Consider the following 19,286-nt stretch of genomic DNA (forward strand, 5'->3'; position numbering starts at 1 on the left):
CACGCCCTAAAGTTCTCCTCACTAGAATATTTAGAAACTTTAAAGCTGCAGTTTAAATTTATATATATATATATATATATATATATATATATATATATTTCCCCATTCAATATGTGCATCATCTGCAGATCGATCCGTTCTCCTGTAATCGATTGCTTGCTCCGGGTTATTTAATTCAGTTCTTGCACAGCATTCTGGGCATTGTAGTTCTGGAATATGAGTGACTGGGATTACTAGATTCAATTGATGTACTGCTAGAGAGAGGGCGAGGCTCAAGAAGCCTATCAGAAGGGGAAGGGGGCTGTCACTTTGTAAATGCTTCCTACATTAGAAACATTAAAAATGTCTTAAAACATGTTTTTTATTTTTAAATGCTACAAGAATTTTCTGATAGTACAGAACTGATTTATTAAAAAAAAACACATGTAGGATATTGCTTGAACAGCTTCTTTAACCTACAACAGTTTCTGTCTCACCTTACCAGTTGCGCTTGGTACAGAAACTACGGATGGCTTCTGGAAAAGCTACAAAGTAATTGGAGCTACCAAGGATCTTAAGAACTACATATGTATGAGGAATATGTGCACAAGGCAAAGACACGAAAAGCACAATATTACTGTGACAATCTTCGCCAGAATACATAAAATCCAGCAAATTTCTGGAAAGTCATCAACAATATATTCCAGCCTTCTAGCCATCAACAACCATGTAATATCATTAAGAATGATATTACTCTGACAAATCCCACTGACACTGCAAATACATTCAATGATTACTTTGTGGGGTGTGCTACTAACTTATTAGTGAAACGCAACCCAAACATGAACCTCATTCTGAGAGTACCCCTATAGCCTCACCATCTCCCAACACTGCCCACAATTTTCAATTTGTCCCAGAATCTGAAAAGGGGATTACACAAGCGCTCCTCAAATTAAAACTAAGCAGCCAATGTGGACCTGACTTACTGCAATCTAAGTTCCTACGACTTGGTGCCCCAGCTACTGCCAAGCCTCTTGCTTCCCTAGTCAACTCTATTCTGTCTGCAGACCATATCCCTAAGACCTGGAAAGCTGCCAGAGATGTCCAAATCTTTAAAAGGGGGGACAAAAACACTGTCTCAAACTACAGGCCAATCTCTCTTCTCCAATACTATCCAAAGTCATGGAAAAATGTGTTCACTCTCAATTAAGCGACTACTATACCAAGGCAAATTTCCCTAGCCAATTCCAATCTGGCTTTCGACCCAAAAAATCCATGGTAACTACCCTCCTAAAAGTTTGCAATGAGATCCAGTGTGGAATGAAACTGGGACAACTCACTGGTGCAATATTCCTTGATTTTGCAAAGGCTTTTGATACTGTTGATCATGCTACCCTGCTGACTGTAACAAACTCCAGTGCTCTGGAATAGGGAAGCATGCTTTAAACTGGTTTCAGTCCTACCTACAGGTGTATCAGGTAGATCCCAACATGTGTCCATCTCAGGCTCTAACTCCAACCCCTTGGATATCACCTGTGGTGTCCCACAAGGCTCTCTTCTGGGGCCCCTACTCTTCTCAGTGTTCATCAATGATCTTCCCACAGTTTGTAAGGAAGCTTCAATACACATGTATGCAGATGACACAATCCTATATGCACACAGCCTTAGTCTCTCCAACCTTGAACACATACTGACTTTTTGAGACTTGAAAACTGGATTTCCCAAAACAAACTGTTTTTAAACACTGACAAGACTGTAACAATGGTATTTGGGACCAAGACCTACTGCACCGACACACTTTATTCGAGCAAATACCCAGTATGTACCTGGCAGATACCTGGAATGCGCCGCTCCTCACCTCTGACAAGCCCCGTTGCGTTTGCCTTCCCAGCCTGGGTTCATGCCTGGCTGATGGGCGGCTGATCTGTTAAATAATAATGATTAGGATTTAATAGGCTGCAATGCTTCGCGTGTCTACCAGATGGCATAAATTCATGAATTGTAATGCAGTATATATATATATATATACTATGCAGTATTGCAGCCAGCGGGAATAAAATGCTTCAATCCCTGCCTGGAAAATAACCCAATGCACTCGGGCAGAAAACAGTCACAAACCTCAATACACCCGGGTATACCCGAATTCGTGGGACTAGCCGAGCTCGAATAAAGTGTGTCGCCAGTGTATATTTTTAAAGCTTCCAGTGACTGAGCTCCAGATCAGAACCAATGCTTACACCACACTAACTCCTGTTACTAGTTTTAAATACCTGTGCATATGGTTTGACTTCCACTTAACATTCGGGATGCACATTGATACCCTGACATCCAAAACCTATGCCAAACTAGGTGTACTTTATAGGAACAAATCCTCCCTAAGGCCTCGTCCATGGTTGTTGCTTGCTGGCGGAGGCGTGCTGAGGCGCGCTTCCGCTCAGCACTGAGCCCCTACAGCCGCAATTAGAGCGGCTTTAGTAGGGGCTCGCCTACGCTTCCGCAAGCGCGCGGAAGCGTAGGTCTTAGGGAAATTTAAAAGTTCCCCGCTTGCCGGAGCGCAGGGCCGGTCACGTGAGCGGTTCGCCCAATGAGGGCGAACCAGCTCCGTGACGTCACTGGCCCGCCTCCAGCCCGCCCCCTGACGGCGCGCAGGGAAAGCACCCGCAAGGCCAGGGAAAGCAGCCGCTTTCCCTGAGCATCAGCGCGCCTCAGCACGCCAGCGGGAAGCTTGGCCGAGGCCTAAGCCTGCTGGTCAGAAAGCGCATCGCACAGCAGATGCTAATGCCAATTATCGACTATGGAGATATAGTATACAGCTCAGCACCCGAAACCCACCTTAACAAACTTGACACCCTCTACAATTCAATATGACGTTTTGTTCTCCAATGCAACTACAGTGCAACACACATCACTGCGAAATGCTCAAAGAACTAGATTGGTCATCACTCAAGTCTAGGCGCAGAGTTCACCTTTACTGTCTTGCCTTCAAATACTTTCTGGGCAAGCTACCCGTCTATCTGAACAAGCTCCTCACCCCTACCAGATGCAGCACTTATCATCTGAGATCTGACAACAAAAGACTGTTCATGGTCTCAAAGTTCAACAAAGTACCCGGCCTCTCCTCCTTCTCTTACCGTGCACCCAAAAACTGGAACAACCTACGGGAGACTCTCACATCCACCACCAGTCTAAGTTCTTTCAAAACCAAAGCTGTCTCACATTTTAATCTGGTCTGCAATTGTTTCATACACCCATAATCTATATTTTCTTTAACTGTACATGCAATGTCTTGTATATAATGTATACCCTGTTCACTTATGTAACTGTATTTGTAACCATGTACTATTTGTCATTTTAACTCTATGCGCAGGACATACTTGAAAACGAGAGGTAACTCTCAATGTATTCCTTCCTGGTAAAACATTTTATAAATAAATAAATGAACGTCTGGCACTCCAGAGGCCACATGATATAGTGCCTACATCGTGCTCACAGAAAGGGGTATTTTTTTCAGCTTAGATTGTGTCCTCGCATTCCCATGGAGCGCAGGACGCAATGTATAGTGAAGGCAAGTGGAATAGGAGGGTGACTCCTCTTCAGTTTCCGGGTTAAGGGCCGCGCTCCGGCACTCAAAAGGTTACGTTTACATTCCCAGTTATACAGTACTACACAAAATGAAAACATTGTTTGAATTAAACATGCTACCTGCATTGTGTTTGAGGGTTTGCTAGCTTCTAGTTACACAAACCTCAGTTTCCCTAAATCTCTGTTGATCTACATTGTTCTCACCATGGGGTTGTGCAAAATGCAACAGCCCTTTTTGGCTTTATTGTAGAAATTAATAAAGTCACAATTACTCACATACATTATCAACAATTAATTTAGCTGTTCACATATATGTTTTAAATAGTAAACAAATCCAAAAAAGCCAGACTAGAAAATTATTGTGAAAATAAAGACCAATAAAACCTGAATGTTATATATAGACCGCAAAAAACATTGTACAAAAGCAATAGTAATTTGACATGCCATTCTTCTAGATTTAGAAGAATATTTCTATGCCATTTATTCTATATAAAATAATATATAATTAATTTTCCTAGATCAAATGGAAGTATTTTACATTTGCAGCTTTTATATTTATTTTAACATTAACACAAGTTACCTACATTTTAGTCTAAGTTCTGTGAGTCTATGTATTCACATATTCGTAAGGGCCTCTAAACACCAAAGAAAACATGCATGCATGCATTGCTGTGGGATTTTGGCAACAATACAGAAATCACACTTCAAAGACACTGTCAAGTCCATACAAACTTCAAGTAAACAAAGTCGCAGACAAGGATAAATCATCTTGTGAGTACACACTGGAGGTTTCATAAATGTTGCCTATTTATCCATGTGAAATGGACACCACTTTAATGCTCCGAGGACATCTGAGAATGTCATGATGAATGTCTGCTTCTCTCTTCCCTCCACTCCCGGACAAAACAAGGAGATGCAGCAGTATAGAGCGGAAGCTTGTTTTTATGTTCATAAAGCAGTAATCTGCTCTGAAATATATTTCGACCTAAACTCATGTCATGATATTTTCTTTTTTTCTGCTGTGGTTTCTATGCAATCGAAAAAATAGAGCAATTGTTGCACACCAGAACTGAAAAAAATCTAATGATACAGTACCAATACTGGTGCTTCTGTTTCCACGGACAGCCTACTAATAATGCAGAGTAAATCCAAAGTAAAGTAGATGAATCAGAGCACTGCTGTTTGACATACTGCAATACGTTCATACAAAAGGAATGTTTGACAATTCATTTCTTTTTTTACTCTTTTTCACCAGGATTGATTCCCTTGATAGTTTTGCTACCTCTGCTTTACAGTTATATAATGATACTGTGTCATAACCCCTATTTACACATTTATTTATTACTCTGTCTGCATTTTTATCATACAGCAGCTCACTGCTCGAGTTTCTTCGTGCCCTTAGGAGCTGACTGTAAGATAACCTTTCACCGTACTCCATGGATGGAAACTTTGTGCATGTAGGTTGTAAGCCCTAATGCAGGGGGGCGCAAACTTTTTTCCCTGCGCCCCCCTGCCGGCTGTCCCCTCACTCCCGCGCCCCCCTCCCAACCCCAACTTACCTGCGCTCCGGCGTAATGACGTCACGTTGCCATAGCAACGTGACGTCACATGACCGCGCAGCGTCATTTTGACGCCGCGTTGCCATGGCGACACAGGGAGGAAGCCGCCGGAGCCACGGTAAGTTAGGTTTACAGAGGCCCTGCAGCTCCCCGGCACTTAATTTAAGTGCCTTCGGGAAGCGCGCGGGGCCTCTTTAAACCCCACGCCCCCCGTCGGCAGTGTCGCGCCCCCCCTGGGGGTCGCGCCCCACAGTTTGCGCACCGCTGCCCTAATGTATCACTAGGGAAGCTTTAGGGCATGTCTCCAGGGTCTCTGAATAATAAGTTCGGGTATAGCACCCAGTTTTGCGTATGATCAAGAAACCCTGTCATTTATCATGAATAATTAGTTATACGTCTATATTCTCTTCAGAACTGTCTCTTAGGAAACCTGAGCTATCATTTGTGTGAGATTCGTATGGGTTTGAATAACAGAATGTACTCTATTGAGTTATATGACGGTAGTCATGCCGTCTACAGGTTATTGGTTGTCTACTATTCAACGATGTGACTTTCCATTACTTCCCTAAAGTTGTCTTTTTTAGTGAATGTTTTTGATGTTTAGAGTTGTAGTTTGTTGTTGTACTATAATTTTGTGGTGGTCGTAAAAATTACCCTGGTTCATTAATGGTACATATATATATTTTTTCAATGACTATATATATATATATATATATATATATATATATATATATATATATATATATATATATATATATATATATATATTGTGACGTCTCAGTCCCAGCGTCGGCTCTTTTGTCCAGATCAAAGGCAGGAAACACTGTATTTTCTAAACAGGGCTTTATTTACAGGGTATAAAGCAGGTACAGGGTTAACTCATAACGCAAAACAGAAACAAAAAGACCTAACTCCTTCCAGGAGTACTGACTAATACTGCTTAGAACCTAACTAGTTGTGGGAGAAATAAACTCTTTGCCCAGTGTACCTGCAGCAGGTCTGGCAGCGTCTCTCACCCTCTCTGTACAACTCTCCACAGTGTGTCTGGCAGCATGGGGGGGGGGGGGGATCTCTGTATCACTTCCTGACTATACAGGCTAGACTAATTAGCTAATTAACTCACAGCTGAACAGGCCTGTCCAGAATGATTAACTCTATGAGAGCTGTAAAGTCCCACAACTGCCCCATTCTAGCCCCTAGAGGGCAGCAACGGCACCACATATCCCTCCCCCCAGCGAAACACTGTCCTGTGAGCGGCCCGTGCACTATCCCGTGCACCAACATCTTTGTCAGACCTGTCTGACATCCACCGCCTCTTAAAGGTTTTCTTTATTAGACCTCCTGCCGAGCAATAATAGAGTCCAGCCTAGTGTCCCACTCAGTCTTCAGAGCTTTGAGCTCTTCGCCTAGGTCACGCCGTTGTTTCTCTGCCTTCTTGCGGCCAGCACGCTAAAAACTCCAGGTCCTTCCTCAGGTCTTGAAGCTGTCCTTCTATGCTTCTTTTCTGGCTCAAGGCAGCTGCCAATTCAATTCCTCTCAGGGCCTTCATCTCTTCCCGGTGCTTGCTCTGGGTTTGTGTCAGCGCATCCTTCAGATTTTGGATCTCTGTAGTTTTTGTCGCTAGGATTGCTGCTGCTTCTGTTTCCCATGCCTCTTTCTCCTGGGAGTACTGATTTTTGGTGATGGAGCAGGCTCTCTGCTTCTCCAGCTCTTTCTGCAGCTTGAGGTTGTCCTCCTTCATAGCTGTGAGTTGCTGGGACGTGTGTTCAGTTATCTGCTTCAGCTCTTGAAGCCTTTTATCCAACTTCAGTTTTTCAGATTCTAAGGTTTGGACATTTTGAGTTTTTTCGTATTCCACTTCCAGTGATGCTCTGGTAAGGCTCAGGGTGGCCTTCAGCTCATCATGTTGCTCGGCGGGGACCCACTGGGTACTCAGTTGCTCCTGTAGCACTTGTTGCTTTAATTTACCCAGCTGTTTTTAACGTGCTGACCTCTCGCTGAGAAACTTCTTGCTTGCCGATGAGGCGTTGAACGTCTTGTTGGGACGCCTCATAGAACCGTTTCCAGTCAACAGTCTTTTGGTCTGGCTCACTTGGATTTCTGCTTATGGCGGTATCGGTAGCCTTTGTCATGCCAAGGCTAGTAGTCACTCCTGTGACGATTGCGCCAAGCGCTCTGTGTTGTAGTCCACCTCTGGTCTTTTCTGATGCCACGGGGTAACCTTTCCCTGCAGCTTCTGTTGCACACGGAGGTTGTCCATTCCGCGGGGCCACATAGGAGTCCTCATCGTCCTCTTCTGAACTGCAAGAACTGTGCTGAACCGTAGAAACCCAGCACGCATGATGCCCCACAAAAAAGTTACATTCCATTGGTTCCGCGTTCCGAGGGCAAACTGCGGCCACATGTCCAAGTTCATGGCATCTGTAGCACTCTATATACCTTCCAAAACTGGGTCGGCGTTTTGTCTCCAGTCTACTGGGAACAACGAGACCAGAGTCCCTCCTAGGTGCTGTGGGACTCCCTACTCCTTTACGCAAGTCAGTGAGTCCTTGGGGATTCCTATTCGGTGGAACAGTCTTATCGGACCTCCTGGAGCGCAGGAAGCGAGAACCGGCGCACTCATCTGGACTTGAGCTCTTGGACATCTCTTCAGCAGTCAAGTAACATTCGACTAAAGTGACCAACTGTTTGGCGTCTTTGGGGTTACTCATGGCTCACCCACTTATGGAGGATGCGGGTGGAGACCTTTCAGGAACCGGTCTATAACGACTCTTTCGACAACTGCAGCGATGGTACATACCTCAGGCTGGAGCAGAAGAAGGGAAGATTCCCTAATTGGGTGCTCCAAAAAACACCTGGTAAGGTTATGCAACGTTAATATTGCTATACCATAGCGTGGTTGTTAGTCCTGTAAAGTATGAATAAACGAGCTTGGTTTCTTGTCCCCGTGAATCATATAGTCCATATCAGAATAAACAGCTTTTTAAACACTGAGTTCGCCGTTAGATGCCAGTCACTATAGGGAGAGAGGTCTGCTAACCTGTCCGGTGCTCTGTTGATGCATCCGGCGGTCCCTCCTTGGGTGGGCCTCACCCTCCCAGCGACTCCCCGTGGCGGCGGGTACATATACTCACATACTGGGTCCGACTCAGGTATGCTGTAATGGGGGAGAAACTCCGTCAGCTCTGTCGCGTGCATCCATCCCGGCGACAGGATCCAGGTAAAAGAGTGAGAGGGCTCAGAGCACTGCTGGTTGAAATCAGGCTGAAGGCAACGTGCAGTAGAAAAAAAACTTTTATTGCGGCATGACAGCCAGGTTGAAAAAAACTTAGATATCCTCTGACGCGTTTCGTCTTGCGACTTTATCAAAGAGCCCGAACCGCGAGGGTGACCCCTAGCAGTGCCATAATCTCCGCCTTCAGGGTGTCATAGTCTTTAGCTTGCTCGGGCTCTAAGTCATAATAGGCTTGTTGTGAGTCACCCACCAGGAAGGGAGCAATTATTCCCGCCCACTCCTCAGCTGGCCACCCTTCGCGTACTGCGGTGCGCTCGAAGATTGACAGGTACGCCTCAACATCATCGTCCATCGTCATTTTCTGAATGAGGTGCGTTTTTACCTGGTGAGCGACCTGTGGGGCCACTCTAGGCTGGACGGTAATTTTCTCTCCCAACGCTCAGAGCTCCTGGTGTAGGCGAAGTTGCGCCTCGTGTTGTTCTTCTTTTAGCGTCTGATGTAGGGACAGCGCCATCTGCTGTACTAACGCCGCCGTACTTTCAGTTTGTGACTTTGTCATCTGTAGTAAACCCTCATTATAGGATTTTGCCATCTCCTCTTGGGTCTTTGCCAATTGCTGCAAACCCGCATTAAAATTGCAGAATTTTCCGTTTGCTTGTACTGAAGCGAGGTCAGAAATTCCTCCATTTCCCCCTTTCACTGCCTTGTGGACTGCCCGCATTCTCGACCAATTGTGACGTCTCAGTCCCAGCGTCGGATCTTTTGTCCAGATCAAAGGCAGGAAACACTGTATTTTCTAAGCAGGGGTTTATTTACAGGGTATAAAGCAGGTACAGGGTTAACTCATAACGCAAAACAGAAACAAAAAGACCTAACTCCTTCCAGGAGTACTGACTAATACTGCTTAGTCCCTAACTAGTTGTGGGAGAACTAAACTCTTTACCCAGTGTACCTGCAGCAGGTCTGGCAGCGTCTCTCACCCTCTCTGTACAACTCTCCACAGTGTGTCTGGCAGCATGGGGGGGGGGGGGGGGGGATCTCTGTATCACTTCCTGACTATACAGGCTAGACTAATTAGCTAATTAACTCACAGCTGAACAGGCCTGTCCAGAATGATTAACTCTATGAGAGCTGTAAAGTCCCACAACTGCCCCATTCTAGCCCCTAGAGGGCAGCGACAGCACCACAATATATATATATATATATATATATATATATATATATATATATATATATATATATATTACTGCTTTATTGGACTAGATTGTATAAGGATATATAAATGTTTTCAACAAACTATGTAATGCACTTATATTATCCGGTAGAGCTATAGCAAGTAGGGTGACTATGTAGCATAGCAATGTGTCCTATTGAGATAATGTTGCGTGTACATAAAATATTAAACTGACATTGCATAAAGAAATTGTTGTTTATTAAGGTCAGTTTAAGAACAGATGATCCACTATGCTGCTAAAGTAGGACTATGACGTACTGTAGTATGCGCTAGGGTCGCCATTTAATTGATAAACTGATTATCTGATGTAGATGTACAAAAAGAGAGAGAAGAAATACACGAATAGGTAATCACTCTAGTACTTTGTATCACAGGATGTGAAATCTGAATTAATGTAAAACTTATTTTTAATTCGATAATTTTAAAATAGGATGGATTTAGATAAACACTCTACGACGATAGTTAGTTGAGCTAATTATTAAAATGTTGCCAGTGTCTAGGGGGTGTTAATTTTGGAATTGGAACCTTGCTTGAAAGTTTACTACTTCCATATAATAAGTGTGGAACGTATTGCACACAATGCTCACAGGGATATTATTTTCATGTAACTTCTCTGAATAGACTCATGAAAAATATAGTATAATTATACATGCATAGGCACACCTGATATCCTTGGTGTTCTGAGATTGATTTGTAAGGGTGTGTGAGTGTGAGTGAACTTCTGGTGGTAATATAAATGATTTTCACTCTTATAGATATGAAACCTTGGTAGGTGTATATTTTCAAGACTCACTGTGCCTGTGGTGGACTGTCTGTGGTTGCTCACTCATATGTGGTTTTGTTACCTATGGATTACAGTTGTCTGACCACTGTGAGGGTTAACAGGAATCCCTTTGTGTGTTTCTTTGGCCGGGGGCAATGGTACAGCAGACCATGCGGACGCGTCCGCACGCTGAGCGAACAGACTGCCTTAAGGCAGTGTTTGTGTTCATGCGACGTGCACGTGCGGGAGCGCGTTGCGTAAGAAATCAGTTCAAACTGATTTCTTGGCGCGACAGGCCGGTCCGTGAGCTCGGTTACGTCACTGGCATGCCCCTAGACATACCCACGGATGGCACGCAAACCATGGCCAAAAAACACACCCGCTTCAAGCGGGTGACGTCACGGTTGTGCCCGCCTCCGCACGGGCGAAGGCACTATGGACCTGGCCTTAAGATTCAGCATCCAAAGATCAAAGAATACTTGGATACCATTTCAGCAGGCAGTTGTACTCAAGTCGTCCTATACATGATACAGTGTATCTATTTTAGACATTTAGCTTGTCTTGATAGCATTGATTCACACATAGCTACTGTTTCAGTAAATATAGTAAGCTAAACTCCCTGAGTATGTTAGTCCCCTTAAAGTATCTTCCTTAGGCCAGGTCCATAGTGCCTTCGCTGTGCGGAGGCGTGCACGCCGTGACGTCACCCGCTTTAAGCAGGTGCGTTTTTCGGCCATGGTACGCGCGCCGTTCGTGGGCGTGTCTAGGGGCATGCCAGTGACGTCACTGAGCTGGTTTGCCCTCATAACCGCTCACGTGACCGCCCTGTCTCGCTAAGAAATCAGTTTGAACTGATTTCTTGCGCAACGCGCGCCCCCCCTACCCCCCCCCGCACTGTATGGACGCGAACACTGCCTTAAGGCAGTCTGTTCGCTCAGCATGCAGATGCGACTGCACGGTCTGCTGTACCCTGGTCCCAGCCTTAGACGCTACGGGCAACAGGCTCACATATTAAAAAACAAACTAAAAGTTATCTGAGCAGTGACATTGCAGGATGCAAGTACATAGATATTGCAGTCTATATGGTGGTGGTACGAACCACTTCCACTCATAAATCATAGCCTTATTATTGTAAATCACTAGCTAACATCTTTCCATCCATGCTCATGTATGCTCTAGTGCCAAATGCCGCAAAGGGGTCAAGAAAAAAGTCCTTAGTAAACATGAAAGGGACTTCATGCTGGTGAAGATGCCGAAACTATCTAGCTTTTATAGCATTCCTAAAGTGCACAAAGGGAAATTACCACCACCAGGGCGCCCGATAGTTTTGGGCATTGGCAACTTAACCGAAAAGGTCAGCCAATACCTTGACCAGATTATGAGGCCTTTTGTCACAGCGCTGCCTTCATATCTGAAGGACAGCAAGGACATTTTCAGTTAGATAGATGGCATAACGATTGAAACAGATACTATATTAGTATCATTAAATGTGGAGGGCCTCTACTCTAGCATTATCCATGATATAGGAATTAATGCTGCCAAATCTTTCCCTTACACAAGAGGGGAATGCTATCAAGCACACAATGAGATGACAATTAAACTCCTGCGTTTTGTGCTTGCAAGAAATGTCTTCCTTTTTGACAAAAAACTATCGTCGTTGAGTGTTTATCTAAATTAATCCTATTTTAAAATGATCTAATTAAAAATAAGTTTTACATTAATTCAGATTACACATCCTATGATACAAGGGTGCTTATCTATTTGTGGATTTCTTCTTTCTCTTTTTCTATATACAGTAGTTTTAAACTATCCCAGATATAGCACCGCACCAACATTAAATTGTTTTTGAACATATGGTACTAGGCAGAGCAAGGGTTAAAATTCCCCCCCCCCCTCCCACAGGTAAATTATCTGATGTAGACCAACTGTGGTCGGTCTGTTTGGCACGTATTTTGATAATGAGGCTATGTATGTGTTGTAGGGGTATTTAAAAAGGGTCTTAGATTAGAGCAAGGTAGATTGGATACTTTTAATGACTAACTAGTGTTTAAAAAAGTGCAAGCTTTCAAGACAGGCAAGGTCACTTCTCCAGGCAGGTAAAAATCTGAAGAAACCTTAGTAGTCCTGAAAGCTTTAACTTTTTTAACCACTAGTTCACCCTTAAAGGTATCACTTCTACCTTACTTTTGTTCAGTTCACTCTAGAGGCAAAGATGGTACCATCCTATATCTCAGGAATGTCACAAAGATAGTACAAGCAGAATGCAAGGGAGATATGGACCATTTGAATCAAAAAGCACAATATAAAAAAGTATAGTTGAAAGAATACTTACTTAGACAAGGATACGCCACCTACTTTGCCAATCATGTCTTCATGGTGCAGCACCGCATTACTCCATGGAATGAGGAGAAACTTCAAGAGAGTTTTCATCCAACGTTCAGGATGCAAAACCAGCTGTTCATAATGTACTAACATACACCGGTCATAACCTACTTCCATACACTGATTATACATTGTCTCTATAGCACGATTCCACTTGGTCAAGCAATCTCTGTAGCTGTTAAGATCAAAGCCAGCGATGGTGACTTTTCTTGAAATCATAGAGTGTACTGAGGCACGTCCATCTCGCACCATCAGGAGAAATTTGGCATTGGGGAATATTTTGGCTAGATATGTCAATGATTTTAAAGCAAAGGGGTCTTTATTGCACAGGTAGGGTGCAGGCTCTCCATGTTTGACTATTATCTCCAATAAAAAAGCCTGCATGGCTGAATCTAGAACTTCGTCCGTAACACCAGCTTCATCTAAACGGACCTTTTCCTTACTTGACCGCGCCCACATTTGTTTGACTGCCAAAATTCGAGGGATAACCCGAGTTTCTTCTCCACAGCGGATTTCAGGGTGGGCATCCAACATGGCACGCATAAGGGTAGTTCCACTGCGGGGTACTCCTCCAATAAATATTAACGGCATGTCCTTGTTATATGGGAAGCTAATGTTTGCTTTGGAATCAGTTCTTAATGTTGCCTTTGGGATTTCAATTTTAACAGGCTGGCTGCGTTCCTCTATTCGATGGTGGCACTCCATTGCATGTTGCCCTAAGTAAAATACAGTCACTGAACTGATAACAAGACAGGCCAATAGTAAGTTCTGCTTTAGTTTCCCAATCATTTTGACAGTGTGATTCCCTTGGGTAAGAGAGATGTTAAGTTCAGTGTTCTTTTTACACTGCCATGCCAAAAAGACTCTAATCCAAGTAGGTTACAGCCATCTGCTGCATCTGCAGGGGGGAAAAAAGTGAACTTAGGTTATTTACTAAACCTTAAAATATAATCATATTTGTTTTAGCAAATTTTGCTTTAATTTCTTTTGTATTTTTAATCAAGCTGAACAAAACGTTATTGTTGTGGACAACTTTAAATAAGACTATTTAATCATCAAATGTTGACTCAATTTTTAAATACACGTAGAAATACTATTTCCGCCACAAATAATGTCAAATATTCATCACTCCTGCACAGTTAACAAAAATAATTGTTCAGTCATACTTTGAGTTAGGAAACCATTATTTAACAATAAATGCCCAACCAGAAAAAAAACAAAAAAAAAACATGCTATGGCAAAATTGCCACCCTATCATGAATAAAGAAATGTTCTGTACCATTACGGCCTTTTATAATTTTTTGAAAGCAGAGCATATTGGTATGCTTTTTTCATTCATTCATTTATTTGCTCACAGGATGCCAACAAACTAAAAAGATGAAAAAGATAAAAATACAGGATGACAGTGATGCTCATACAGTATGTAGAGATACAATAAAATGAAAGAAAAGAAGGAAAACAGACACAAAATGATAATGAATGGAAATAGAACAGTAAGATGCACCTGCCCAGAGAAGCTGTAATCTGATGGAAAAGGGAATTAAAAAGGATGCACTAAGATCAAAGGAGGAGTGTTATAAAATAGCAGGATAAGAAGGTTACCTCATTACCCCTTTTTAGTATGGATTGTAATTCATTTAGAAACATGTTCCTCACCAAAGTACTACAAGTATTAGAAGTAGTATTCCTTTAACCCCACAGGAATCTGCAGTGAATGTTTTAAAGAAGAAATCAGTATTGTCATGCCCGATCCTCGTGTATCCCGTTTATCCAAAGCTTATACCAAGGACTGTCTTCGAATCTCGCAAAATCATGACAGGCTACATAACAGCATCTGACAGCGAGTCAGCTACTGTATCTATGCATTGGCCAACAGGAAAAGAGTTTAGGTACTAATGCAACAAAGCAAAGCCAGCAGCAATGCAATTGAATACAATTCTATTATCAACTGGTGACGCACGCCCTCAAGTATTTATAGATCCTGTCACTGCAAGGAGAAGGTCAATGGATTTGAAATTATAGCAACCATCAAATGATTGTTTGCTTTAAAATATATTATAGCATAAATACATTTCTATTATAGAAGAAATACACAAGGCAAATGTTCATCAGCTAAGAACATGTGAAGCCCATAGGTACATGAAACAAAAAACAACAAAAACATTAGCTGAAAATTTCTTCTGATATGTTAGGCTGGAGGGAAAATCATATATTGTGCTCTACCTTTGCAGGGTACACAAAATAAATTAGGTTATGCTTTCGGCAATATTTGCCTTTTTAAGCATCACTTAGTCATATTGTTTTAAAGAGCCTTAAACCGTGAGCTCATGGATCACAAACCCAAAATCTTTCCATGTATTCTTAGATGTCACAAGCGATCCACTTTTTAACCCAGGTTGTGCTGAAAAAATCTGTATAATACGGCAGGCATACGCTTATAGGGCTCCATGTTAAAATGGACAAGAAGCAAAAGGTAACACTGTGTGCGCATTTGCATGTTATTTCCCAGAATCTCTGGCTGCAATGGAAGCACTGTACTGATGCAGCCTTCTGTTAAGTCGTGGGCCACTCACGGCTCACGCACATAACCCCCCCCCCCCCCCCCTCGCACACGAGAAGTCAGCGTGCGATTCACCCAGCTTCTTAAAAGCCATAGCTGATGATAGCATGCCGCAGAGAGGAACAAATTCCCCCGGGGACAAGCCAACCTACTGCCCACAGAGCGTCCCTGGGGCCCACGACCTAATGGGGGGCTTCAACTGTATGCTAAGAGATAATGGGGAAAGGCAGGGTTCAGACCGGTCTGACACGTGAGTGTACCCACAAGTGGTATTTTTATTTATTAGATATTAACAAAAACATTTTTTTTTTAAAAATCTACCCTTGAATATCTCAGAAATACAATAAAGCAGGCATTTTTAGCAAATAGATTTAGTACATGTGTCCTGAAAAGTAATTGCAACCGATGTCTTTATTTTTTGCTCCCCACCAAAGAGAATGCTCATGGTCTGAATTGTAGCTCTGGAAAACATGAATTGGGAAACTGATATAAATGGTAACAATATATATGCGTTATGTCAGTTGCATTATTCACGGAGATCATAAAATGAATGACATCACAGGTGAAATATGTTTACATTTGCTATAATTGGAGAATGGCATTTGTTGTTCTGGTTAAAAAAGTTTTATAGTAAATTTTAGGTTTCACATGTAAGAACTTTGCTTAGGACGCAGAATCAACTGTATTTTATTTATTTTAATTAAGGATGCTTAATATGCCAGTTAGGAATTGAACATTTTGAAGAAATGGGTACGATTTTATATCGGTAATATACATTTGAAGACTACATCAACTGGAATTTTAGGCTGCAGACAGTTTCCTCTACAATGAGTAGATTCCATGTAGGTTGGGATACATATAGGTGGACCAACATGAGTTATACATAGATGTGATTAAAATATACATGGAGCTTTTGAAAGCCCACGGACGTCTTCGCCAAGTACAGTCTACTGCCTCTACAAAGATCTTATTAGTCATGAAACAGTCTCGGTAATTGTAAGACATGTTGCTGAAACCATTTGTGTAGCAGGTATCACTATTGTATTCCAAGGTGATCCTCATCAATTCAATTATGTAGTAAACAATTAGTGAACAAAAATTCAATTTTGGATTAACATCCAGCAATGGATCTATCATAACATGAAGAGAATGTAGTATTATTTGTATTAAATGCATTCTGGATGCTGAATTGGCATACAAGCATCCCTTTCAGCCTTTGTTATTGTTTTAGCTATTTCAACACTGATCTTAATGTGCTACAGGTCACTCAAGAATTACACTTCAAAAACTAAATGGTTGACAAGCCCTTTGTAAGTTATGCTAACCAGACCTTTTTATTGGCTCATTCATTTAATAGTTGGGGCCACATATACTTAATGGTGCCAATAATATTAACATAAAAAACATCTGTTCAAATGTAAGTATGTTTGCAAATAAACCTATGACAAACCACCATAGGAACATTTTAGAGAGAGAAAAGCACCGATATACAGTAGAAACAAAATATAGAGCCCTTAATTCTCCAAGCTCATTAACAACATTACTAGAAAATGAGGTGATAGGACACAGAGAGATTGAAAGCCTGTGTGTAATGCATTCCGAGCCTTTTCACCTTGTACTAGTAAAACATACAGTACTGTACTCTCGGTTCATTAGAATCACTATAATCATTCAACAGGAACACATAGAAAAGAAAAGGATTGTACAACTCTGCAAAATTCACAGCAGGCAGCAAGTGAACGGTATTTTAAATAAGGTCATGGCTAATTACAGTTTACAAGGAAAAGAAGAAGATACTTGCATACTCTTTTTTAATAAACATGTATAACAATTTCTGAAATCATAACTACAGTAACATTTACCGAATGTCAGTATTTCATGTGTCAAAGTGCAGATGCAGTCTCGCATAGGACCAACAGTGCTGAGGATGCTCATACCCGAGTGACAAAGATTCTTAGGAGTTTTTAATGCTCAAATGTTTAAGCCATCATATATACAGCTCAACCCCATTATAGCGTGATCTGCTACAATGCGGATCCGCATATAACGGGGTTTGAGCGTGGCTTCCGTTCAAATTTTTTTTTGGGGGGGGGCAAACTTACACGCACACACGCGTACACACACCAGGGTGAGAGACAAGATCCATCATACAGAATCCGAGAGTTGAACCTGCTGGTGGACAGTATTGCACACATACCTCCCAAAATCCCTTTAACTCCAGTCCCCTACTCCCTGCCTTTCATTGGCTTCCACTGTGTAGACCTCTGCCTCCTGATTGGCCCAGGGGAGGGGGCCCATCCCTCAGAGCCTGAGGGTGCTCCCGGCAGTGATGTCATGGCTCACTGATGCCCTGCTATCATGTGCCAATAATTACCTGCTCAGCTCCCTAGACAGTTAAAAATGACAGGAATCCAGGGGAGAGGAGGCAAAGCCACGCTCAGAGAATGTGCTTTCTACATGCAACTAGTATCTGTGTCACCCAGAGCCAGCACCAGAGAAAGGTAAGAGGGAGCCCCCACACTGCACCTGCCCTGTGTCCAAAAGTTGTGCTCATGGAAACCAAGTGTCTCTGAGAGTCTGTTAGCCAACTTTTGTAACAATCCATCCACCTACCCACCCACACACATACATATATATACACACACACACACACACACACACACACACACACACACACACACACACACACACACACACACACACATACCGTACCTCACATGGGTGGGAAGGATAGAAGGGAGCTGGCTCCTGGCCAGGGGACTTACAAAAACAGCTGACAGCCCGGCACAGGCTTCGTGAGCCCCACCTCCCTCCCCCCACCCGCAGACTCACAGCTCCTCTGCACAGATCAGCTGCTGCAGATGCGGGGTAGTGCTGCGTGGGGGGGGAGGGGGCTGCCGCTGCGATGCCGGGCTCAAGGAGAGCTGGGAGATTTATCCCAGCTCTCCCCCTACGGCGGACGCGCAGTCACTGAACGCGGCAGCCTTTTTTTAAAAATATATCGCGATACCGGTTATAACGCAGTTGGATCGAGGACCGCGTTATAACGGGGTTAAGCTGTACTTTTTTTTTTTCAGCATATCCTGTACTGAATATCTGAACTATTCAAACTGGCTACATGGGGGCCAAATCTAGCCAGGAAAGGGTCTTGGAGATGCCCTTTGACTGTCTGCTTCTGCTAATTTTATGGGGCTAACTACACAAATCTGTATACACGAAACCAATCGACAGGTACAGCTCCACAACTCCAGCTTCTATCCCACTCATACAAAACAAGGTATCATACATAGCTATAAGATACCACCGCATATGCTCTTACACTGAAGACAGAAACAGGCATCTCACAACCCTGACTGAATCAGAAGGTATACAAACTAAAGATTGTCAAAACTATTACATCTGCACTAAAAGCCCCACGAGAACACCTGCTATAATACACTGGTGACCGCTTTTATTCTAATGCGGCCGCCACCGCAATGTGCAGGCAGACGCGGCTGTTTTTTTTTTTGTCCCGCCGCGTGCCGCGCGTCAGCCGGGCGCCGGTCACGCGTGCCAGGCATCCCCGAAGACGCCAGGCATCCCCGAAGGAGCTGAAGGTAAGGCGAGGTAAGGGGGGTATGCGATCATCCAGCGTTGTGCGCGTTGTGGAGCGCAGCCAGGGGGTCGCGAGGGGAAGGGAAGAGGGAGGGGAAGATGTGGGGAAGATGCGGCTGGCACTTGGCGCCAGCCCGAAAACAGCCGCGGGACAAGACGGGCAAATGCAGCAATAAAGCTGGTCGCAGCAGTACAGCCGTGGCCGCTTTTATTCTCCAACATCTCCGATTTTTTTCGAATGCCACGCACTTCACCGCGTTCATGCCGTATTCATGTTGCATTCATGCCGGCGTCACCCGCGGTTGATGTGTTTATTGATGTGTTTATTGATATGGTTCGGATTTAATTGGTTGCAATTCTTCACGTATCCGCCAGGTGGCAGATATTCATGAATTGTA

At 43.2% G+C, this 19,286-nt stretch overlaps 1 protein-coding gene across 5 annotated transcripts in view; it reads right to left on the reverse strand.

Annotated features, from left to right (window-relative positions):
* TPST1 (tyrosylprotein sulfotransferase 1) overlaps positions 1-19,286 on the reverse strand; it is a 269,597-nt gene that overhangs the window by 200,119 nt on the left and 50,192 nt on the right. For 4 of the 5 annotated variants that reach the window (XM_075589911.1, XM_075589914.1, XM_075589913.1 and 1 more), the window contains exon 2: positions 12,685-13,632. In XM_075589911.1, the coding sequence (XP_075446026.1) occupies positions 12,685-13,523 (839 nt within the window). In that variant the 5' untranslated portion in view covers positions 13,524-13,632. Of the gene's footprint in view, positions 1-12,684; positions 13,633-14,390; positions 14,511-19,286 lie in introns of those variants that run through there. The other variant, XM_075589912.1, reaches the window with a different exon arrangement.

Source organism: Ascaphus truei, chromosome 3, assembly GCF_040206685.1.
Source record: "Ascaphus truei isolate aAscTru1 chromosome 3, aAscTru1.hap1, whole genome shotgun sequence".
NCBI classification, from domain to species: Eukaryota; Metazoa; Chordata; class Amphibia; order Anura; family Ascaphidae; genus Ascaphus; species Ascaphus truei.